At 41.9% G+C, this 25,130-nt stretch overlaps 1 protein-coding gene across 1 annotated transcript in view; it reads left to right on the forward strand.

Moving 5' to 3' along the window:
- The first annotated feature begins 367 nt into the window (after nucleotides 1-367).
- Nucleotides 368-25,130, forward strand: part of LOC128760812 (potassium/sodium hyperpolarization-activated cyclic nucleotide-gated channel 1) — a 73,114-nt gene continuing 48,351 nt past the window's right edge. Inside the window, exons 1-2 of the mRNA XM_053868498.1 lie at nucleotides 368-946; nucleotides 10,130-10,553. Coding sequence (XP_053724473.1) covers nucleotides 591-946; nucleotides 10,130-10,553 — 780 coding nt within the window. The 5' untranslated portion in view covers nucleotides 368-590. The remainder of the gene's footprint in view (nucleotides 947-10,129; nucleotides 10,554-25,130) is intronic.

Consider the following 25,130-nt stretch of genomic DNA (forward strand, 5'->3'; position numbering starts at 1 on the left):
TTAAAGAGGGTGCTGTACAACCAGCAAAATAAAAAAAAAAAAATCTAAGAAAATATTATTTTTATATTTATTATTTTATGATACACTCTATATAATTTAACCTATTTACAAATATATATATATGAAATTATTATTATTATTATTAATTTTATTTTTTTTTCCTTCAAAATTATGTTATCAAACAAAGCCTTCTGCTTTATTTTGGGATGTAAATAAAAGTCCCTGAATGACTGGGTAGTGATGGCGGGAGGGACAGAGAGAGGGGGGAGGACGAGGGGGGCTTCTATGATATCATGAGCCACATTATGTAAATAAGGTGCAGGAGCATGTGCCAGTTCCACCGCAGTACTTTGCTGGAGCACGGGAGAAGCAGCAGCAGCCGTCGGTAGATGGCGGTAACCCAAAGAAACCTGATCCAGCGGCTCCTCGGCCGCTCCAGTCTCAGTTTGCAGCACTCGCGCTGAAGGCTCGGGAGCAGTTTGAAGGGCACCAGAAGACACGGGAGAGCTCTCGCGCGGCGGCCGCTCGACTTTTCTGTGCGCGCGGGGGACGGAACGCTGCAAAAGCAGAGAAGAACCGGGGCCACCACCATGGAAGACAAACCGAATTCGTTCTCCAGCAACAAGGAGGAGAAGGCGGACGGGAATAATGTTTTCCAGAGGCAAGACTCGATACAGAAAAACAGCACGGGCAGCCAGAACACCAAGGACCATGGCAACTCCGTGGGCTTTAAAGGGGAGCGGGAGGAGGCCATGGTGGGCTTTGACGATCTGGAGGGGGCGTCCAGGCAATACGGTTTCATGCAGAGGCAATTTGGGGCCATGATGCAGCCTGGAGTCAATAAGTTCTCCCTGCGTATGTTCGGCAGTCAGAAAGCAGTGGAGAAAGAACAGGAGCGGGTCCAAACAGCCGGATACTGGATCATTCATCCATATAGCGATTTTAGGTAAGCTCCGGAGCAGACACCTGCTCTGCCACCACCTTCCTTCTCACCCCCCCATTTTAGCTGCCTCTCACACCGCCGTCGGCACCGACTGACCCGGAGCTGCCCAAATCCGCTCACCCTCTTCCATTGCGGCATTTTCACATCTGACAGACACAACGGCGAATCAGCCTCTCGTGAGGAGCCGCTCGGGTTCTGCTTGTTGCCACAGTGTAACGGCGCACATTGCGACATATCGGCTGTACCTGTGCACAGCGTGACAGTGCCAATGCACCATCATGCTGGTAAACATTTCATTGGAGGCGGCGGCGCGACGACGCGGGCCTGCGTGTCGCCGGAGAAGGCTGGAAATGCGGCGTTGGTCCAGCAAAGATGTGTTCTACCGCTCGGAGCTTCCAGAAATTAGCGTGTGGCGTTCGTTGTTTTCCCGTGTTGGCGCTAATAGCACACGAGTGATCTCTGTCGCCTTTTAGAATCCGTCCCCATATGACAGTGTCAGTATCCTGCATAGTCAACTTATTCGGACGTACATATAATTAAGCTATGCACATACATACACGCTCTTTCAAATACATCATTTCTCAATGAAATCTGATTTTATGTGTAGAACTTTGTTTCAGTTCAACATATGGAGCCTGGGAACAGTTTGCATCAGGGGACTTGAGGGTACTTATATCAGTGTTTACAGAGCATCTGGTACTGTGACCGTGACTTGTTCCCACACAAACTAAGGCTGTATAGGTCAAGATATTTAAGTTCTTATTGCTGCGAGATATTTGCACACACTATAGCCATGCAACATCGACATCCCTACTACAAACTGTTTTCTCCCCCTGCACATTTAGCTTAGCACTTCAGCTATGTTAACAGACCTATGGTTGTGATTCATATCGACCAAAGCAAATTACCTTTTACATTCGGCCCTCAAAAAATTGTCCCTTGGTTGACCTGGGAATTCTTAAATGTTCCCGCACAAGAGCTGGAAGATGTTTTTGGCAGATAAAGAGGTCTGGGCCGCACGACTTGGATAAGTAGTAGAAAATATATGAATGAACAATTATCTGAGACTGTCAGCTATACATGAGCATCCTACCTTGGGCATGAATATTTACTGCTGAAATTAGCCGTGTGGGAACCTGCGGGAGATCAGTCTACTGTATGCAGTGAGACAGAAGGAGAATGGGGTATGTTTACATGGAAGTCTAGCTCAGTCTGTGTTTGAGCCAAGTTGGCACACAGATTGTACCGTTCAATACTTGTTGAAATGAAATGCATGCAATGTGCCACGCAAACAATTATAATGTCTTTGAACTTAACTTGAAGCTAAAATCCCAAATGAAGAATTCAAACTCAATTATTTCATTTTAGTTTTATTTCAATTCTGACAGCTATTTACACTGACATATTGAGATTCGTCTCCAGTTGGTCTTGGCATCAAACCACATCCTTGTTTGTCTTGAATGCATAGCAATCGCTGATCCTTAATTCAAATGAATTTCAATGACAGATACTGTTTACCCAGATCTTAGTTTCATATCAAAGCTGCCCTGAGTGAAATCAAGAAGGATTCAATGTAGATACTGTAGATTAACTACAGGTAAAATCAATCTGAAATAGTAAATATAATGTCATGGTTGTATAGCTAGAAACAACCCCAGGATACTGTGTAGTCTTTGAAAGTGCTGTGAAGATGGGTTGAAATTCAGAAATTCGTATTTTCGGTTTGTGATAAAGTTCCCAAGTTTTGTTTTGTATAGATGATCTTTGACGCATCATTGTTACTGCACTTTTATTTTCCTTGTTTAGTTGCTCCAGGATAAGAAGCCCAGTCCTCACCGTTGAATACATTTTCTACGTTTCAGGCTCAGAAGCCTTCCGTATTTTTATAAACTAATTGCCACACGAAGGCTTCAATAAAGTTCAAGGAAAGTAAGCCCTGTGTTCTGTCTTCAAGTTTTCCTGCCATGTTGTCCACTAGCTGTCCAGCTATATATTTGCATTCGTGTAGCCAGGACAGCATAGGCACACTTCTGAAAACATAACCAATGACACATCTCACCAGAGTCCCCTGGCTCAGCTGCATGGTGACGCTCATCAGTTTTTCATTTGCAGACCCATCTAACGTGCAAGGGCTTGTTGATCCATGCGCTTCGCATAGAACTGTCCATGGTGCTGAACTCTATACGTAAGCTGCAGAGCCCCCAGTTAAAGCTTTTGGCTGCTGCCTCTGTCTACAGCTGTAGTCTGCACGCTTTAATCTAGAGTCTAAATGACAGTTTGTCCTCTGCTGGATCTGCTGTTTAAACACACAAAAAAAAAAATCAGTTTTATTTATAGGCTAATGCTAAATAGGTATTTCCCTTCCTGGTTCAACCACACTAAAAGCCACACAGATAGTGTGCTCTCTCTCAGATACACAATGATGGTGGGCAAGGATTAGTAGCTCAACACAGCAGTCAATGAGCTTAACAGTCTCTGAAAACAATTATGTAAGAAGATTGAACCCCTCTAAAAGATGGCTAAAGGGTATGACCTGATATATTAAGTGATATCCACATCCGTATTTACCGCTGCCGTTGCCCGTAATGCTTCTTTACAATGTTTCGTGCCTCACAGTTTAACTTTAATTTTTGTTTTCCTGACGAGACTTCCCAGATTTCTTTTTTGTCTTGTTGCCAGTTTTAAAAACAAGCTTCTAATGCCAGAGATGTTTCTGTTGGCATCCTACTGGTACTTGGAGGCAACATTTCGGACTCAAAGTGATCTATTCCGCTGGTGCATAAATGATGCAGTTGGAAGAGGACTTGGCAAGCCCTCCTCCTGTACTGCACCTAATCCTATGCTTAAATATCACTTAGCCCGACCTGTAAGTTTCTGCCTTTTTCTTTGGACTTACATAACTTTAGTGGATACTCTGGCTTGCACACGTGAGACGTTGAGGAGAAAACAAAGACCGCTACGTTAATGAACAGTCTTACGTAAGTACTATCTTTGAATGACACCACCATTCGTGCTGACACTATACAGCTCTGTGTTGCTGTTTGAAATCCAATAGGCCATATATTCTTTGTACACAGTGGCTGCTTAAAGATTCATGGCAGGTTAGTAAAATTCATTATTGATAGATTTTTCGAGAGGGCTAGTGCCTAACATCAGACACTTGACGTCATGCTAAAGGGAGGCGTTTTTCTGAAGCTTGAGATTGTTCTTAATTTCAGAATTCTCCATTACCATCTGTTAAGGTTATTTCAACTACAAATTGCTAAACATCTCTCCAAAACAGAATTGAATCTAAAAGAAGCCATATCTGTGAGTTTCATTTTTTCAAGAGCCCCTGTTATAGCGTTTATTATGCCATCTTTCTTTCTTCACATGTGAAGCTAGTGATTGTGAAACTTCAAATAATGGAATCATAAACCTGTATAATCATTTTTAAACTTTTAAGCGCCCAATTTGTTAAAGTCTGAATCACTTGAATATGATCAAACTGATTTAAAATGAAACCTTTCAAACCAAATTTGAAAAGAAAAAGAAGAAAGAAGTTTTGAAAATATTGAATTGTATTAATTGTTATTGCATCCATCCATCTTCCAACACCCATCACTGGGTTGCGGGTCTGGCAACTGGTGCAACGGGACCCTGAAATGTCCCCCATCCCTTCAACATGTCCTCAGTCTACCAGGGGCCTCCTCCCAGTTAGGCTTTACCTCACCTGGGAAGTGTCCAGGAAGCATAGCTGAGCCATCTCAACTAGGCTGTCTTGATGCTGATGCTAACTCTGTGATGCTAACTGAGCCCCTCGCATCTCACCTTGTCTCTCGTATTGGTCACGAACAAAAGCTCAAGACCATGGTTTTGGGGTATCTTACATGGCATCATGAAGAACAAACGAAAGACAGAAGAAACACTTAACTTTTAACTCTTAACTTTGCAACATTTCCTTTTTCTGTTGCCTTGCATATCAAAAACAGTGCCAATAGAATTTTACCAAACAGAAGTGTGTGTCATTCTGTACGCATCAGTACAACATCAATCTCCGCCTCATGTGGCACGGTGCATCCTGACTGGACGGGGTGGCACGGACTAAGACTGCATGGGTCACGCCTGCCTGTCAGGAGAGCTCTGGCAATCATTATGATTGAGTATAGAAAACCTATGAGCACAGAATACAATCGGACTTGATTTAGCAGCAGGATTGTTGTGATGGCAATTCCCCTGGAGCTGCCTGCAGTTATACAACAACCCCCCACCCTCCCAGCTTTTGATGAGGAATGGCTTGATGCATTGACTTTTTTTCTCCACTGAATTTACATGAAAATATAGATACAGGAAGGTCTTGCTTGTGTCTTCTATGGTCTGAATCATTTGCAGTTTTTTCTTCTATTGTTTAGTGTTCTACTTGATCCATCATCTCCTCTTTTTTCTTTCTGCTGACACACTTTAACATGAAGTGATTGTTGGGTAGAATTAAAACTACTTATTTCCAGCCTCCCTTTACTCATTGTCGTGTCGTACATACGTCACTTGTAGACAAAACTTAGCAAACCCTAGATCAGCTCTGATCACTATTGGTTTGAGTCGTACTCTTGATCTAACTGAAATGTACTTGTACGAAACTTGAGATAAGCACCTCGTACAGAAAACACTGGGGAGAGTGTAATATTAGAAAAAGCTCAGTAAGACATGGCCACATAGTTTGTTTTCCCCACCACTTCTTGGATTAGTTTATCTTGCTCTCCCCTGGTCACAGTCATTCCCTTTCACGATCATTTTTCTCTGTTTCCTGAGTGTTGACAGCATAAATGGCGTGTGGCTGTGTCCTTGTTTTAATCTATATGTTGTAACAGATTGATAACCTGCCAAGGATATACCCTCAATCCAGCCCAATGTCATCTGTGCTGGGATTAGGATTAGCAGTATAGAAATTAGAGAGATTTCATGGTGTTATTATTCAACCGTTTGGTATATTTACTTTGGTGTGTTGTTGTTTGGAATATTGGCATTGATAATACTGTATGTGTAGTTCAGGGTTTCGAGTTTTATGTGTCAGAATTTCGATGAAACGTATTTCACTTACCAAGTTGATGAGGAGACTCTTTACAACCTATTCCAGTTTAGAGTCAGTTAAGTTGCCGCGCTGAAAACTAGAATTAAATTTTGAAATGTAATTTCCTAATCTCAAAATCATAAGTCACTTGTTGAACACGTTCAAGACACTTGTAAACCACTTTTTGCATTTGCACTTAGACAAAAAAAAATCTCTGAACCTTCATACAGGTCTTCTAACCCCTGTTTCTAATATACCCATTTGAATCATACTAAACTATGCATCCTTCCATCTGCTGTTCTCATCTCATCCGACAATTGACTATTACTCCATAATATGTCAGTAAAAATGCTTGTATTGTTTAAGATGATGAGTTACTAGTTCATCAGATCAGATTTGTTTATTCTACTGTTGCTATGATATAGATACAACAATTCAGAAATATGTCAAAATGTATACTTTTTTTTTACCTAGAGCCACATACTATTCATGTACTTATTTATTTTTATTTTATGTATTCATTTTTTGCCAATTGATTGCCAAGTAAAAATTAATGAATTAAATTCGTAAAAAACACAAATCGCAATTAAATAAATAACAAAAAAAGAATATGCTGTATCATGACGACAGGATCTCAGAAATTGCACAATAAAATCATATTTATAACAGATCAAAAACAAAAGCAACACATGCAATGTCTAACTGTCTTTATCTTGTAATCTGATGACGTGCGGAACAGGTGAATAGTTGAGACCAAAACGTCTGCGCAATGTTGTGTTTGGCACTGCTGCAGCTCCACGTGACTATGCAAACTGCTGGACCACAGATGAACTTCAAGCAGAGACTGAACGCACCGCTGGAGCCGCAGCTGTGAGCTGCTACTGGTTCAGCTGGGAGTGTGTGCAGCCACAGTGGGAGCAATGAAGAGATATTAATTCTCCAAGCTGGTGCAACGAAATCTTTAATCAGACCCGCTGCAGTGGCACGCAATATCTTAAAGTTTTGGCTCGAGTCTCGGAGTGTGCTTATGCTCGACATCCATCTGCTCCGTGTGTTTTATCGTTTCATTTACGTTTACGAGCCACCCTTTTCTTCTGGTGCGGCATATTGTTCAGGCTTCTGTTTTAAAACAATGTTTTATTCATGAACGAGTGGGCGCCGTGGGGGTCATGCGCACTGTAGACGCCACCTACACAAGATGGAGAGAGATAACTATCAGAGAAAAAACAAAAAAAACATTTTGTTTGGTCAGTATTTACCAAACAACAGCTGGCTTGACTTTTTTCCTCCTGTTTATTCAGTCACAAAGAGAGGGATATGATGACATAACACTTGATACAATCTTGTCTCACGGTCCAACCGGGAAGCATTTATATTACATTCATGATAAAAAAAAAAAAAAAAAGGAAAACAGCTCAAAGCAGCTTAGAGAGAAAGTATCCGATAAAGACCATGGCTGTTCTATCTTAGAACTGTTTGTGTTAAGGAGGCATTATTAATAGGCTTTTGCTACACATCGTGTTTGCACTTCTCAATATTTTTCCATAACTCTTTTCTATCAAGGCCCACAATCAACGTGACATGGCATTGATGCCACAAATATGTTTTCTTAGCAGACATGAGGAGAGGTTTTGTGTCATGCTACATTGCCCAGTCTGGACCAATGGTGATAAAATATGTTGTTACTAGGTTGGATGCGTGGAGCTGGGAGAACTCAGGAATTCTGCTAATCCCAGGTTTGAGCCCTTGTGAAGGAACATGGGCCAACATAAGTCATGCGTCATGGACTTTCTTTCATTGAGTTGATCGTATGCTGCGTTATATCATGCGCCTTGGCAGAGGTAGTTCTACGCTGTCTCCTTGCTTTTCTAGCTCACACAATGGCTTTCTTCTTCTCCGGTATTCCTTAGAAGTCATATACAGTACGCCAGGCCATATTTTGTGTTTGAAATGGCAGTGTGTACTGTACTGTACTGTACTGTACTGTAAAAACTGTCAGGGTAACTGTACTTATCCTGTGGTGTGCCTGGTTACCTCTGCCTTCATGGTTAGAATAACTTTTATTAACCTTTTACTTGATGATACATTGTTTTCCCTCCAAGCTTCAGAGACATTCCTGTATGCCTATTTGATCTTGAACACAAGTTTCTCATTGAACTTTCTTTGCCACTGGTTTGTTTTTAGTCCTGTCAAGGAGGCTATGTGATTGTCTGGGTGTGGTCTATCTAGTTGCAAAATAATTCAAGAAGGTTCTTCAGAAAGGAAAATCTTTGTACTGTTCCAAGTTGCCTTCCAGTAACCTATTCTCATTCCCGTACCAACAAAGGCGACCTTCAGCGTTGCATGTTGCTGCATGCGCTTAGGAACCTCAATGAATTAAAAAGTGTTGTCCATCCTGTGTTAGCTTCCTGCAGAGGGCTGTGGATCACGCGAGTGCAAAGTGCAGCACGCGTGTTGTGGGGAAGGGGACAGGGGACAGTTCTCTTCACTGAATCATAGTGGATGTCAGTTGCTATTTATAACCTCTTACCTGGCTCTCCTTGAGAGGCACCGCAAGTCGCAGGGCCATTTGACAGGCTTTAAATACCATCTCATGGCCAAGCTAACCCCAATCTTTGTTGCTAAACCTATTATGAAGCAGCGCCATCCCATGGTTTACTAACCCCCAACCTCTTTTTTTTTTACATGTCGCATTGCAGAAGGTGGAAAATGTGCTTCAACTGAAAACCTAATGCATCAACATCAACATGCAATGCTGCAGGCTGCCTTCGGTGGCAGTATAGGACGCAAAAGGCAACTTTCCCAACGTCAATATATTACGCCATGGGAGTGAGAATATGTGGTTCCAGTAATCCAGATAGGATTCATCGTGAAGCTCATAGAGAAAGTGCCGTTGTGCTCTTTGTTGTCCTGGTGAACCAACATCTTTTGCAGAGGCCTGCACTTTCTGACCGTTTTTTCTAGTTAATCGTTCTCTGCTGCGTCTTCTTAAAAGTATTTCTCCAGAAAGGGATAAAAATAACATTGAATGTCTCTGTGTCACCTGCTTTTCTGTCTCATTCAAGGTATCTCAGCCACACAAAGAGTCCATCTTAGTTCAATGTCTGCTGGTACAAAAATACCCTTCAACCATGTGGATGGCTGTTGTGTAGTTGAGGTGAAGACAATTATCGGACACATGATCTGTGTATATTTATAAAGCCAAGGCCCGGCTTAATTTATTCAAACAGATCCATTACTGGGCGGCCACTCTGCCAGCAAACACAGGCAGCCCGCCAGCCAGTCGGCCGGTCCATTTCTATCCTCAGACGTGGACGGTCTGCAAGTCAGAGCAGGGCCAGTGTCTGGGGAGAGTTTTTAGCATGAGATAGAATTCCTGAAAGCATCTATTTTCATCCATGGTTATTCAGTCTCTAACAGGCCACCAGACACCTCGTCCGTTTGAGAAGGGTGATGATGAATCATTTCTCAGCACGGTTTATTTATAAGACAAAAGGCTCAGAATTCAACACACTGGGGGAGAATGAACATTAGACATTAATGGAAGGCAAAATAATTGTATGATTTTAGTCACAGGCAACAAGAGGACTAAGAAGAAGGTGAAGTTGAGAGTGGTTGTTGTTGCATCCCATTAGAGAGTAGAGGAATGAAAAGTGGATGATATGCACATTTGATGGCCCTATTGTGTTGTCAGACTGAACACGTCGTCCTCCATAAATGTCCCTTAGGCCTCTGTAGCTGTAGTTCCTGGATGATGCTAATGGAAGAAAAACACTTGTGAAAAGGTGTGGTCCACCTAAGTTCCTGTTTGTGCCCAAACCACAACAAACAGAACTCCTGCCTCTAATACGTCGTAAATTATTAATGTCATCCCTTAATCTGGAAAGTTGGTCAAAGAGAGAAAAAAAACAACTGTTGTATAGTTACTATTTATAATCACTTTGTATTGTTTAAACTTGTAAACTAATCTAACCTTGTTTTTTTTTCATGTTTGTAATGAGGTGAAAAACAGCCATTGGTTCTCTCTCTCGCTCTCTTGATTCTTTTTGTACAGCTTCATAAATAAGGGTTGCCTGTGCCATGTAAATAACACAGACTGCTTGAACTGCAGCTGATTTGTCTGGTGTGTTTCTCCGCAGGTTCTACTGGGACTTGATAATGCTCATCATGATGATGGGGAATCTAATCATCATTCCTGTGGGAATAACCTTCTTCTCAGAGCAGACCACCACCACCTGGCTGGTCTTCAATGTTGCCTCGGACACCATCTTTCTGGTGGACCTGGTCATGAACTTCAGGACGGGGATCGTCAACGAGGAGAGCTCAGAGATCATCCTCGACCCAAAGGTCATCAAGATGAATTACCTGAAGAGCTGGTTCGTCGTGGACTTCCTCTCCTCCATTCCAGTGGATTATATCTTTTTAATAGTAGAGAAGGGTTTTGACTCTGAGGTTTATAAGACAGCACGCGCCCTGAGAATCGTCCGCTTCACCAAGATCCTCAGTCTCTTGCGGCTCCTAAGACTGTCCCGACTCATCCGGTATATACATCAGTGGGAAGAGGTGAGTGAATGAGAGTATAGAAAAGCAGTGAATTGCAGTGTGTGGGTTTTTATTTTTTTTTACATTTATAAATGCAATGAAATCCATTACACCGTTCTACTGGGCACAACAATCTAATGGTGGCTCTTTGCGTCCTAACTATGAGAAAACTAATCTAATCCTCTTAAATGTTTAAGTTTAGTTGATGTAGGTTAAAGCTTTGAAAATGAGACACACTTTCTTTGTTAGTAGCCAGTCGCACACACAAAATCCAGGGGACTCGTGAGGGTTTAAAGCGCACCAGATCAGAGCGTGTGCCAGTGTCAGGCCATTAGGTCCTTGGCGCTACATGCCTAAATCATTGTAAATCACTTTGGATTAAAGTGTTAGCTAAACGTAACCTACACTGATGTCCCTGCAAAATGTACCGTTGGCTGCCTTTGTTTTGCTGTTTTCTCCAGCAACCTGGCAACAACCTTGAAAGGTCACATCTGAGATAAAATCATCAGTGTATAAATGCTAATAAGAGCTGTCAATCACTTGCTTACTGCTTATCTCTGGTCAATAAGCTACTGTAAGAAATGGGTCAAATTCATTTATCAGAAATCGAGGGAGAGGCGCTTCAGTTGCTGAATGAAGAGATGATTCATGAAGTAAGATAATGTAGAAAGGGAATAGCCGAGTCCTTCTATGCAGCCTGACTGGAGCCGCTGTCTTAATGTGGTGGTTCTCCAGATGAGTCCAGCATTGTTTGTGAGAGCAACCACAACGCTATGACCATCAGGACATAACTGAGAGACACTTCATTACCCTCCCTGAGTGATCGTGCGCACACTGACACAGACTATTGGACAAATCTGAGGCTATCATCGCCTTCCTGCTAACTATTTCATTATGCTGTGTGATGAAACGATCGCCTTCCTCGCAGTCCCCATTGAACCACTGTGATGATGTCAAATAAATGCTTGGTCACAATGTAGCCTGCATAACTACAGAAGTGCATTGGTGCAAGGCAAATTTCTGATGGGATCCTGTGTTAAAATCTAGAAGTGGTCACATTCAGACTTCCTGTCCATTCAACTCAGCCCTGAAATTTAGTTACATTGTACGCTCGCACTCCTGTGGACGCTTCATTTGCAGACTATCAATTAGCATAAAGGAAATCTGATTTCATTTGTATGGGACCTTTCTGTAGGTCGTCGTGGTTTTGTTGCATTCTGGAGTTCAAGTGTGTGAGTATTCAAGCTGCAAACCCACACTACTGATGGTATAAAGACAACTCTATGTTGTGATACACAATGTGGTTCCAGTAATTTTCAGTGGTTTCATTGAACCGTTTAAATATGTTATTGATTTTACACCAAAGGAATTTAGCTATATAAGTAAAGACCTTATATCTATCTGTATTTGTTCCATCTTTTGTAGCAGATCAGGCACCTGTCTTATGACATGTGCAAAGTTTTACATAACCATGCCTAAAAGCATTTGAAAATGGGTCCATTCTTTGTGTTTCTCTTTGGCGAGGAATAGACTTTCCACTCATTCAAACCTATATCCTGATCTGCTTAGGTCAGCTATATGCTGCGATGGTTAGCTATACTGTGCCTCCAATACAGTGAGTGCAATTTCTAAGGTCAAATCCTCAGATGTGGTTCTTTTTAGACACAAGTGGTGCAAGGCAAGAAAATAAAGAAACAAATACATTTATTTGCCTTGTCAACTGGCGCCATTCCTTCCCTAACTTTGCCAAGTGATTCAAATAATGAAGGTGAAATTCAACCAGAATCCTTGGACCAGACCCAAGACTACCATGAGATTGTGGCTCAGTGACATGCCTGAAAATTGTTACCTAAAAGTGCTAGTTGATCAGCAGGCAACTCACCAATTGAGGGAAGAAGCCTGTCATTACGTGGCAGGTATCTAGCTTCATCAGGCCAACACTAACAAGATGGCAATCGTCCCAATGTCAAAGCCATGTGCTCAACTTGTACATCATCGTCTGCATTCACATGCTGTCCCCACGGGTTTTCGTTCAAGCATGTCCTCATTTCGATTAGAAACTCAGTACACATTAATGTGAATGTTAGATGATATCGGTCTTTGTTTGACCTTTGATCGACCGGAGGCCTTTCCCCGGTGTCCCCACCAGTCGCCGGATGACAGCTGGAAATAGCTCCGGTGTCCCTTGACCCTGGCATGATGGACAAGCTGAATGATAGCGAAGGATGACGTATCATGGTATAGTAATGTAAGTCCAAGGTTGAATAGTTCAATGCGAGGTGAATGATCTTGGAGTGCTATAAAGGCTATTATTTTATAGATAGGAGCCTCACCTACTGCTCTGAAGATATTTCTTCATGCCATCATTGAGCGCAGATCTGTTTTGCACAACCGCACAGGCTGTTCTGTCCGCTGCCCTCATTCTATGGATCAGTGAATATATAGAGCAAGAAAAAGCTCTGTGCCCGAGCTGCAATGAGTAAGCAATAACTCTATAGCGTTTTGGATTCAGGTTGAAAAGTAAAATACTGTTGGGCGCGATATCCAGAAATATGTTGTAAATCACTGTGATTGAAGCTGTAGTTGGCAATTTCACCATGTAGCATGTTCGAGGCATTTCCGATGTTGTAATGCAGCACATGTTGTAGTGCAACACAGAGGGAGGAGGAGATGGTATGGAAACACAAGCGGGCAGTGCTGCAAGGTTAATGATACTCTGCGGCGAAGCATATAGGCAGGCAGCGCAGCATATAGAGATGTGTCATATTTGCTTGGATACAGAGCTTCCAGCTCTGGGCTCTCATATTTCAGCTTATCAAATTGATTCTTTCTCAGTTTCTCTCTCCCTTACCTGTCCCTCGGAGCGTGTCAGGTTTCAGTGACACCTTTAAAACGGAGAACGTACACATGCTAATAGAATAAACGGCACATTGGAGTGTACAACACGTAGGCCAAAGCTGTGAGGGCGAAAAAACGTGCCCAGTGGAAAAATTCCAGGCTGTCGTAACATGTTAGGTGTAGGACGCAGGACATGCATGTTGATCAAGCGACGAAAGGCTACTGGAGCGCTGGACCATCATCTAATCCACCTTGGATGGGAATACGTTTGTTCATCAGTCTGTCATCTTTCAGCCTCTGTGGCCGTCAGTCTGTCATCTACACTCTTTCACTTCTGCCTTCCTCCGTCTGCACTGTGGAGGGTGTATTACTCTGTCAGTTGAACTACATGGCCTGTCATGCTAAAACAAATGTCATCTTTTTCATTTAAATTATCTGATACGACTGGGCTTAAAGATGGCTTCTACTGTCAGATAAATGTAGAAGGTTGGCCTTTTATAGATTAAAATTTGAATTAGATGCTCAAGATAAGTTTTACACCACATAATAATGTTTTTTTTTGTTTAAATTATTTTATTTTATTTGTTCATTTTTACACTGATCCACCTGAGTTCAAAGAATTTTTGTGATGCCAACAGAATCTTTTATTTCAAACATTTCCTCCCTGTGTAAAATATGTAATTGTTAAAGCTGTATCTAAATGCAAATGAACAGTGTGCCCTCATAAGGCAAGGCAGATGTTCACATGGTTTATGGGGAACGATTTGTGTTGCTCTGTGTCTACGTTCATGCCCATATAACACAAACACAGATGCTTGATGGTGTGCTGCGCTGCAGTGGGTGGTTATCATATACCTGAAAGATCTGTCTCAATTTAAATTTGTACGCCTTACAGCGGTTTATATAGATTTTACACAAATAGATTCTACACAAATTGATGAGCACAATGCAGAACTCCTCTTTAGCATTTGAAATACCAATGATACAATCAATAATTTTGAGGCCCAGAACTTGCTTAAGCAACACACAGGGTGAACAAAGAATAGTATGAGCTCAAGCTACTACTCTCCCTGAACAGAAAAGTGCATCAAAACATTTGTGGATCCAGAAGCCGACATTGAATCATCGAGATTGTTGTCTCAATAATCCATTCCGGAAATCCATTCTAGAGTTGTTTTTGCCAACAAACAGACATATGCTGTACACGCTGACAGTCCCCCTCTCATCAGCTTGACCACCTTAAATGAACATTGTTATGTTGCACAGTAAGCTTCCATTTATTAAAAAAAAGTTCTGTTCAGCATTAAGCAGAAGTTAAGGAAAGACTGAAACGTGACATCTTGGCTTTGTCTTTGTTCGAACGCTATTCACTGGAGCAGTCGGATGTTTTCCGTCGTTTCAATACCAAGTTTTACGGATTTAATGATGTCAATACTGTGATCGAGAAGGTCAAAGGTCTGCAGTGATGTCTGGCTGCTTTGTTTACATGCAGAAGAGCTGGTGATGCCAGTGGACCCCTGGGCTTCGTGAAAACTTCAAATTCAATGATTTCACAATGGAAGCATTTTAATGATGATCTTTATTATGAGAAGAAATCTCTCCCTTTTGTATCCACTTTATTCCAGCTCTTTCTACAATGTCCAAGTGTTCAGTGCAGCAGTAATGAACACACAGGGCCCTTGAGTTATGCATCATTAGACGATTGAGCTCTTGCAGTTGTTCTCATGCACAGTTGTTTTTACTTTTAAATCGTCACTTATGTTCTAAACATCTCCAGAAAAAGCACTAGCTCTGACTCTGACTGCGGCATGAACACTTGCTCCTACGAACTAATCACACTGACCCTGTGTGTGAGAGAAACACGGGTAGATACATCAAACAACCGTCCTTGTTCCTTGTCGTCACATATTTCACTGGAAGCCTTATCTGTGTGCAGCAGTCTAACCGCACCAAGCCACTGTGCAAAAGGTGATTCTCGCTGGAGCTGTTTTGTTTGATGATGTGTCTGAATCTCCTCCTGGTCAGATATGGGATTTCCTCTACTGAAACAAAAGCTTCAATGAATGAATGCTTTATCCAATGAATTATTGAAGTGAGAGCTCACACCACCTTAAACAAAAATATGTATCGTTCTGTACACTTTATTAAAGAAAATCTATATTTTTGCATGATAACAAATAACAATAATAACAATAAAAATAATAATGGTCATACTAGGAAAGCATGGTGGAGCAATGGTTAGCACTGCTGCCTCTCAGCTCTTGGAGGAATTTGCATGTTGCCTACGTTGGATTTCTCTGGGTACTCTGGTTTCCTCCCACAGCACAAAGGCATGCTCACTAGGTTAATTGGACACTCAAAACTTGCCCCTTTGTGTATATGCCGGTGTGAAAGGTGTGTGTGCCCTGCGATGGACTGGCGACCTCTCCAGGGTGTATTCCTGCGTCCCTCCCAGTGACCACTGAGATAGGCTCCAGCACTAAGCGGTGGTTAACTGAAGGCGCTGCACCAGCAGTGATGCGGTCGCTGTATCGGACCGTCGTGGTGAAGAGGGAGCTGAGTCACAAGACGAAGCTCTCGATTTACCGATCGATCTACGTTCCCACCCTCAGCTATGGTCACGAGCTTTGGGTAATGACCGAAAGGATGAGATCACGGATACAAGCGGCTGAGATGAGTTTCCTCCGCAGGGTGTCTGGGCGCACCCTTAGAGATAGGGTGAGGAGTTCGGTCATCCGGGAGGAGCTCGGGGTGGAGCCGCTGCTCCTCCACATCGAGAGGAACCAGTTGAGATGGCTCGGGCATCTAATCCGGATGCCCCCTGGACGCCTCCCTGGCGAGGTGTTCCGGGCATGTCCTACTGGGAGGAGACCCCGGGGAAGACCCAGGACTCGCTAGAGAGATTATGTCTCCGGTCTGGCCTGGGAACGCCTCGGGATCCCCCGGGAGGAGCTGGAGGAGGTTTGTGCGGACCAGGAAGTTTGGGCTTCCGTGCTCCGAATGCTGCCTCCGCGACCCGACCCCGGATAAGCGGTAGAAGAAGGTGAAGGTAAAGGTGAAGGTAACTGAAGGCGTATGTATGTTGTCATACTAGATTCTTAAAATAGTTGTTAGTTACAGCTGTTTATAAATTCTTCACTTTTGTGGCAAATTTTAAGGCGGTTTTAAATGGCAAAATACAATAACTTCCTGAGTTAGGACTAGCCTGAATGCCTGGAGACAACTGAAAATGAGACCTCACCTCACGTCATCCAGATTCAGTTAGAAAGGCAGAGTAGTTAAGAATTCAATAAAACAAATGGCCTTTGCTCTTTCTTCTGTAATCCCACATGAATTTTCCAGATCGTTTAAGGATATCATTGCCCTTCCCCTCAGTGCTCTTATTAATTCTGTACTCCGCTTCATGTATGCTTTCCTCCGTAGTCCATGCCCTCTCAAACTCATTATCCCAATGACCTTTCAGTGGACTTTCTCCTCTGACTTCTGCTGGAACTGGTGCTCGTTTCCTTTGGAAAGTGAATAAATAAAATCACTTTTTTGGTGGTCGCACATCTGATTATAGAGCTTGTCTCAGGCAGCTCGACAAATGCCCAAGTCATCGGACAGAATCACTGCCTTTGGCTCATAAACCTAGCAATTACTTCTGCTTTACATGCAGTGAGCTGCTCCACTAAGTTCAAAAGCTTTTCTATCCGTGCTGTAATGAACTTCAGTAACAAGGATTTATGGAACTCTGGGTTCATCGTTTGAAATCGTCCTCCAGAAATGTTGGAGAACATTGTAGCTAGGATTCAGAAACTATGGTTCTATTTCTGTTCCTGCTCTGTCATCAATAATGCATGCTCTTTGCATCTGAGTAAATATTTTTTCAGCTCCAACATTTGGTTTTCACCGTGATGTCATGCATTTTTAATCTTCTACCTTTTGGTTAGGTCCTTCATGCTGTCCATTGGTTTCGCTTGTGGACACCGAAATGAAACACACACCGTCAGAAGTAATTGTTTCCATTTAAAAATAAGCTGCCTCTTTGAGAGGATGTGAATCTCGTTCAACAAAATCAATCACTTTCACTGGCATTTAGCTTCTCTGTTTGTGTCAGAATATATTAAAAAAATGGACCTCACAATGACCTTGATGCATGTCTGCATTATTTTTTGGGGAGATGAATATTTAGCTTGCTTTCAGCAGATTTGGCCCAGACTTCTTGTTTGACCAGTCTGGTTTACACTTAAAGTGGGAGTTGTGTTCAGCTTTCACAGATTTTAAATAATGTTTAGATTTTGGTGATACTTAAGGGCTGAACAATATGGACAAAAGCAGACTATCCAGACAACAGCCTAGGGCCCCAAGTAGGCCGGGGGCCCCAAGACAGCAGTACGCTATGAATTGAGGAGATAAAATACACTTCATTTTTCAACCAGAAAAATGTGTGTAGCGCTGGAGCAAACTCTGCGGTGGCAAGTCTAGCAACCCACTCCTCCGCTGCAGCCGTAACAGCACCTTCTCCTCAGTTCACTGCACGCCCTGCCGGAGCGAAAATTATTTCGACTGTCTGACACAAGTTTTTTTTTTTTGTCTTTATTTGATCACGCCCCTGATGTCAGTTATCAAAAGCAACCAACTCTGTCGTCATGGTGATGCTTCAGTGTGATTCGAAGTCTGCATTCAATGTTGAACGTTGACGACTTGCAGTTTCCTTTTTAATATATATAAAATGTATTAAAGGAGATAAAACATTGATTCTAGAAAATTTCTGCAATATAAAAAAAAATGTGAAAAACAATGACCACGCTTTTCACTATTTGCTATTCAGGCAAGCTAAATTAAATTTAAATTTAATTGTTCATCTTAGCCCACAAATTTTCATTTCGGTGCATCCCATATATTAACAGAATAGTGAAAACACAGATGTGTTCCACATTCACTGTTTATCATGTTTATTTATGTGACTTTGCAGTAGCCAAATGTCAACTTTGTAAAGCACTTCAGTTTACTGAATTCAATTTCTGGAAGTGCTTTCAACCATTTCAATAAGGATACTAGAGGCATCCGCTTTTGGAATTTTATTCTTATGAATCCAAATGAAATATACAGTACCTGTTATAGCCATTGCAGTTGAACCTAAAAGGGATAGGTCCGGACTCTTATGCCTTCCGTCTCTTGTTGTGAAGAGACACTCAAACAACCCAGGATGTTGCGAGGCTGGTGTTTGGAGCACAAAAAAACTGACAGTGGACTAAAATTGTGTGTCCAAGTGCCTTCACATTGTCATTATCATGGGGTTGTCACTCTGTCCAGTGTGTTTCTGTGAAAATCAAAGCTCGACTGGGTAGTCCAGATCAAACAGTTCGTTCAGTCTCCAGCAGAATCACTTTATTAAGTGCTAAACCAAGAGTTTTTACGTGGATACAGGATATCGTGAGCGTCACCTGTCATCAAAGCCACTTGTTTAATTTAGGTGTTGGGGCTGATTCACACCTCAGTTGGTAAATCAATCTTAAAGGCAAAACTAGACTTACTCTATAGATAGAATGGATAAGAATGAGGTCAAAACTTTGTCACTGTAATCGTTTGTTGAACAAGATCTTAATGGGCAAAACAACTGAAATAAAATTGAAGCATGAAATTGGTGAAAACTTCCAGTGCAGTTTGCTGGCGATGGCCCTATAGTTTAGCTTTCACAGATCAAAGTAATCCTGGCTGACAGGTCATTGAAGTGCAGTTTGGGTCGACAGTAACTACATTTAAAGCAGGAGACTCACTCAACTCTATTTGAATCCCATTTTCATGTCCATATTTGAATCATGTAAATTTCGGGGCAACTTTCCCTTCTTGTTAGCAAGATAACCAAATAAGCTAATTCTTTCTGGCATGAGTTTGTTTCTCATATCACATGGCTTTCAACAGCACTAAATGAGTGTGAGCATCTTTTCTAGATGTCTAGATATCCTAAGTAAATGGTTCGAGAAATGAATTAGTTCGAGCACATGACAAATCCAGGACCCAGGTGCCACATCCGACTGGGACATTTTTCTCATCCTGTGCATGTGGATGTCATTAGCAACAGAGATCACAATTTTTTATTAACAAATTCATTGTGTGCTCAATTTTGTCAGTTGCATTTATCACATGATGTATACAACCACACCAACACTTCTGTCATGTAAGTATATATGTTTTTTAGAAAACAAAAATCTGGGTTGGCACTCGGCTTTAGTGACTTTTGAGTGATATTTGAGACGATGTCTCAAATGGGGAAGTTTTTGATCCAACTGCAGTTTAAGCCTCTCACCATTTCCCCATGATTTCGACCGGCAATGAAGTCACCTCAGTGCTTGGGCTGTGTGAAGTGAAGTAAAGGGAGCGTGATGAAATTCGCCACCTCAGCAACGGCTCTGTTTTGCCTCAGAGATTAGTCGACTTTGGTTTATAGAGTCACAGGGAATTGATTCACCTGTCTCAGAATAGGCTCTCTCAGGTCTCATGTGCCTGCAGGCGACCTCTCACAGAGATACAGGTGCAACACACACACACACACACACACACACACACACACACACACACACACACACAGACGGTGTGGTGAAACACAAAGTGCTGAATCATCTAAGAGGTTGACAGAGCGTGCAATCAAGAATTGAGGGATTGATGTGAAGAGAGAAAGAAAGGGACAGGAACAGATCCCTCTATTACCTCCCTTGATTGATTTGCTGTGGTGTGGTCTTTAAGTTTCTCTGTAATTACACCTTGTAAAATGATGCAAACATTTGTGGACTAAACTGCCATACGGGCTATTTATCTTTTCAATGTGTTCTTTAGTACGTAAAGACCGTATGCAGGCATTTAGTGTCATAGAGTCAACACTGTTTATTTAAAAAGTGCCATTCTTCCGTGTCTTCCAATGGCATTGTGTTGGCTCATGCCAAGGTTGAGGTGGCTGCAGGACTGGACTCCATGAGAGCCTTCGGCTGATGCCTCTATACAACTGTTTCCTGTGATGAGACTGGATGTGAGTGGTGTGTGCGTGAGCCTCGAGAAGGCATCAGTACATGCGTTTGATGTTTCATGCAGCAGAACCCAGGGGTAGCTGATGACTAATCTTTAAACAACATACTTCTGCAACATTCATCCACCTATTCTACACATTGACCCAGTCTTGTTAGAGCTGACAAATCGAATAATTATGACAGAAGTGCAGGGAGAACGTCTAAACACCTGCATAAAGAAGTGAATCCTGGAGTACCAAAACCGCGAGGTCAGTGTGGAGGTGAACCTCTTCGTAATGATAAGTCATGTCATACTGTAAATCCATTCAAGTCTGAGTTTGAAGAGCTGAGTATCTGGATTACAATAACTTTTTGCCTCACTCATTCATACTCTTCTGCTTATCCCATAATGGGAGCACTCGGGGCCTGTCCCATCCACTTGGACGGGATGCATGATACCTTGGACTACAGCGAGTTTGTATATTATTTGACTCGGAGGAAACTGGAGTACCCAGACTCCTCACAAAAAATACTCAAGTTCACTCCTGGAGTTGAGTCTGCAGCCATATATCCATTAAAGTACTACAGTAAAGTATTACAAAGTGTGAACCACGGTGCGTCCATTCTACTGTACAGAAAGGTGCTCTGGCCTGTAGTCGACCATATTGGACAAACCTCTGAGCATATTAGGTGTCAGGAATTAAGATGAACTTCAGCTCAAATACGTTAAAGAGAAGACATATCAAGCTACATGAAGGTTAATGAATCTGAATTTCTTCACTTCCAGGGAGAAATGTACAGCTGCACTGCAATCAGCTTTGGCACTGAGATGTCACAGTGGGAGCACTTTTAGTGTCGAGATACGTCTGTTCATCAAGGGTTTGGTTCCAAGAATTAGTGTCTCAATTTTACACTTTTTTTTTTCTTCATTGCTGAGGTCTCATCTGTGGGCATGTGGCTGGCCGAATGAGAAAATGATCATCATTTAGATTAATCCGGTGGCTTGTGTTGGTGCCCCAGTGCATAACTTGAGTTGATGTCCATGTATGGGTTTAATAAACTGAGTTTGGAACTCCATTTACCAAAGCAAAAAACAAAAAAGAGACATATTTAAAGGTGAATTAAGATCCAAGTTCACTTGAATCTGTTCACTTGATCTTGTGCTCCAGATATAGCTGCATGTATATTGTCCAGTTTATTTAAACTTAAAGTTTCTGTCCATTCTCATTTAATCTCTTTCATCATGGAGGGTTTGGTTATGATGTTATCTGGTGTACCTGGAATTGTTGCACTGAAAACCTGCTCCCTGTGGAAGTAGGTTTATTGGCCATATTATCACATTACTGTGTCTTGGCTGCTTTCTCAATAAGCATTGTCTTTACAGACTTAAATATTTGAATCTTGTAGAAGTCAATACAAGTTTTAACTAGTACTTTTTATTTTCTTATCCATTAAAAAAGTATAAAAGTTCCTATTTTCTGATGCTGTTTTGTGGTGAGCAACCAACGTCTCCTGTGGAGTTTAAGCTGGAAATCAAACCACTGTTTCTGTGAGTATGTGTGTGGCATGAATATTTGTGTGTGTGTGTTGCAGTCTCATAACTAGACCAAAATTATGTGGTGCTATGTTCAAAATTGTTTTTCAACTTTTTTTTATATAATCAACAGCAAAGGTTAATGACCTCCTTTATATGCAGAAAGAGCTGATTAAGTGCTTTATTTCGATGAGATTGGGATCTACCTCTGCGTTCACCGTCTCGAAATCACACCGTGGCAGAGAAACCAACCAATCACTTTATATCGCAGGATGGGTTTTAATTAAGCTCACTTTAAAAACAGCACTGGTAAACTCATCTAAATTTGTTTCAACTGGAGATAAAGCATTTTCAAGGGAGGAATCCCTTGCATTTTTAATCTAGCTTCACTGATGTGATCTTACATGATTATGCCATTAGTTTAACATTGTCATGCGTGCGAGTGCATCTTTTTCAATTGTAGTTCAACTCACATCTAATGGGTTGAGTCCACCATAATACTCACCTCAAAAACATCTATAATAAGAGGTACAGATTTGAGTACTGTGATTGTTGGTCTGTCAGTCACTGTCACTCAGTCACATGTCTGTAGGTGTGAAAATCACATGTCAGACATAATAAGCAGGATCGCAGGGTTTAACTAGCGGGCACGACCTCTGACATAGTGAGTATAACAGGCTTACAGCGCTAGTGACATTTTTCACGCCATGGTTTCTACATGCTTTAAGCACCAACCTTCATTACGGCTCCTTAATACACGCCTTCTGTTGCAGCAGCTTTAATTGTTAGAGCAGCTTCATCTGCAACACATCACTTGCACCACATAAATCATCTCAAACAATTTATATTCCTAATTCTTAATTCACTTTCACATTCTTTTTTTTTTTTTTTTTAATGTATAAAACTTCTATAACAATGCCGGAAAAACAAACAATCATACCATGCTGCCATAGACTTTCAGCACTGACGGTAATAAATGGTTAACTACTCTATATTTTTATACACAAGCACTACACACACCTGCACTCACACAGACACACAAACAAGTCGCAGTATCCTTAATGGACTCCTCTGGTCCAATTTGCCGTGCTGGCAGAAATGAGCGTGTGCGCTTCCTCCCTCTTTTCGTGCTCTGTGTCCCGCTGTCCTCTCAACTTTGAGGCATAGGTCTGTGACGATGAACATAATGTGTCTTGAATCATGTTGGCTCAGCTCGGTCATGGAAGCTCGCTCTTGGCCCGAGGGGCTGAAAACCTCTATGCCTGTAGAATTAAGCCATTTCAGTCCCTCAGTGAAAAGTTGAATGTGTCATCTGCACACAAGTGTTAAGTGCTTCCTGTGTGGTTGAATGTAGTGAGTGATAAAATATTACCGTACATTAAGCTGTACAATGTTACACCGTTTGCAGTCCTTATTTTTATGAAAACCTGCTGATGTCACTGAGACTAGTGCTGATATTCGGGCGTCAACTGGAGAAAGAATGTTCCTTTTCCAAGCTGCCTTCTGTAACAGGAGTAATCTTGCTTGAGCAGCTCGAGACACATCCGGAGGGCAGCTTCATGTGACAAATCAAATGAGATAAAAATAGTAAAAGCAGTTGGTTTGGTTTACTGGAAGTGAATTTTATACACTGTAATCTTTCAGTGACTTTTAATTGAGTTCACGTTTTACCCTGCTACGCTAAATGTGTAATGTTCTTGTAAACTTCTAGAGGGCTGGTTTTGTACTTCGGCTTATGTCAGTATTCCTTAGTTATTGTTAAAGATTTGCTCTATTTGTCTGTAGTTAGTTTAGCAGTTATGTGTTTGTGTTGTAGCTATTTGGAAGGCCACCTGCTTCGCCATCACTGACAAACATAGAGCACTTCAGAGATCTTTTCATTCAAGCTGCATTAAAGACCGGAACAACAGTGAAGGTGAAAAACATTTCCAGGCAAGTGACTGTCAACATATTAATGATGGTCAAGTGGACATTTGCATCGCAGGGTGGTGCAATGTGAGGGTTCAGTGTTGCAAGGTGACACTTAAGGCTTTCACTCGAATTCAATTTTCCGACTCCGTAGGCAGCACTTCACTGTCCAACAGGTGAAAGGGGCTTCACAGGTTCCTTTCTGATGATCACAACACTAACATCAGACTGCAGTGTGCTGCATATTCACATACAGCTGGTCTTTATTGTAAATGTTATTAATATTAGATCTTCAGCAACCCATCTATTAAAATGAGCAGGGCATTATTGTTCTGAACAGGCATGAAAACTGTTTGCTGTATCCACACATTTCATGCCAAACATGACAGCTGTGACAAGGATATGTCAATTAAGTGTAGTATTCAAAAACAGTCAGTATGGCTCCTGATGATGGTGTGATAGACATGTTTGGATTTATTTAGATATAACAATGCAGTGGTCTAAAGTAGGCTGGCTACTGGCTGTAAATCATAGCAAGCTTGTTCCAATCGTATGACTTGAGAACTGACTTGGACTCATGCAGTTTGCAAAAGAATGCCCTAGGATCAAGTCCCACTCTGGTTTGGTAGCTCCATATGACTGACCAAAGATATGTCTTACTCTTTATAACAGTTGTTTTTAAAACAGACGTTGCATTTTTAAATACCATATGCTCATCCTCGGGGAACAAAGACTATATACATCACTGCTACGACTTTGTCTTTCCATCATTCATGCACAGCCTGTCATCTTGTGGAGCACAGTGTGAAACTAGGAGGGAAAAACGCAATGACAGGAGTAAGGGATTAAGAAGAAGTGGGGTAAAATTAATCCCTTATACCCCAGAGCCCTGTAATGGAATGTAATGTAGCATGCTCAACGACAGTCTATCACAAAGATCGAGATCAGCTTCTGATTTATTTCTGGAGAATGTTTGTTTCGATGGCTGGGTTCTGAATTCACCAACAACAAGCATTCACATGGAGCCCCTCAAGAACGGCGCAGACGTCAGTGCAAAGGTGTTTGATCATCTGTCCAACCTTTGAGGGAAATCCCTCTACGAACACCAGCGAGCGTGGAGCGTACAGTAAGCAGACGGTTGGCAAATTTAGTCCTGGGAGGGGGTTAAACTGATAAGTGTGGAGATTAGGCTAATCTTGGTTATTTTTGCTCACGAGTGGCTGCTGTGTGAGAGCACGAGGGGTGTGTTGCGAGAGAGAAGGGGGAGCATGACTATCTGATCGCTCGATATGTGATTCCTCTTCAAATGACAAATGAATAGCAGCACTGTTT

Source organism: Synchiropus splendidus, chromosome 1 (genome assembly GCF_027744825.2).
Source record: "Synchiropus splendidus isolate RoL2022-P1 chromosome 1, RoL_Sspl_1.0, whole genome shotgun sequence".
Lineage (NCBI taxonomy): Eukaryota > Metazoa > Chordata > Actinopteri > Syngnathiformes > Callionymidae > Synchiropus > Synchiropus splendidus.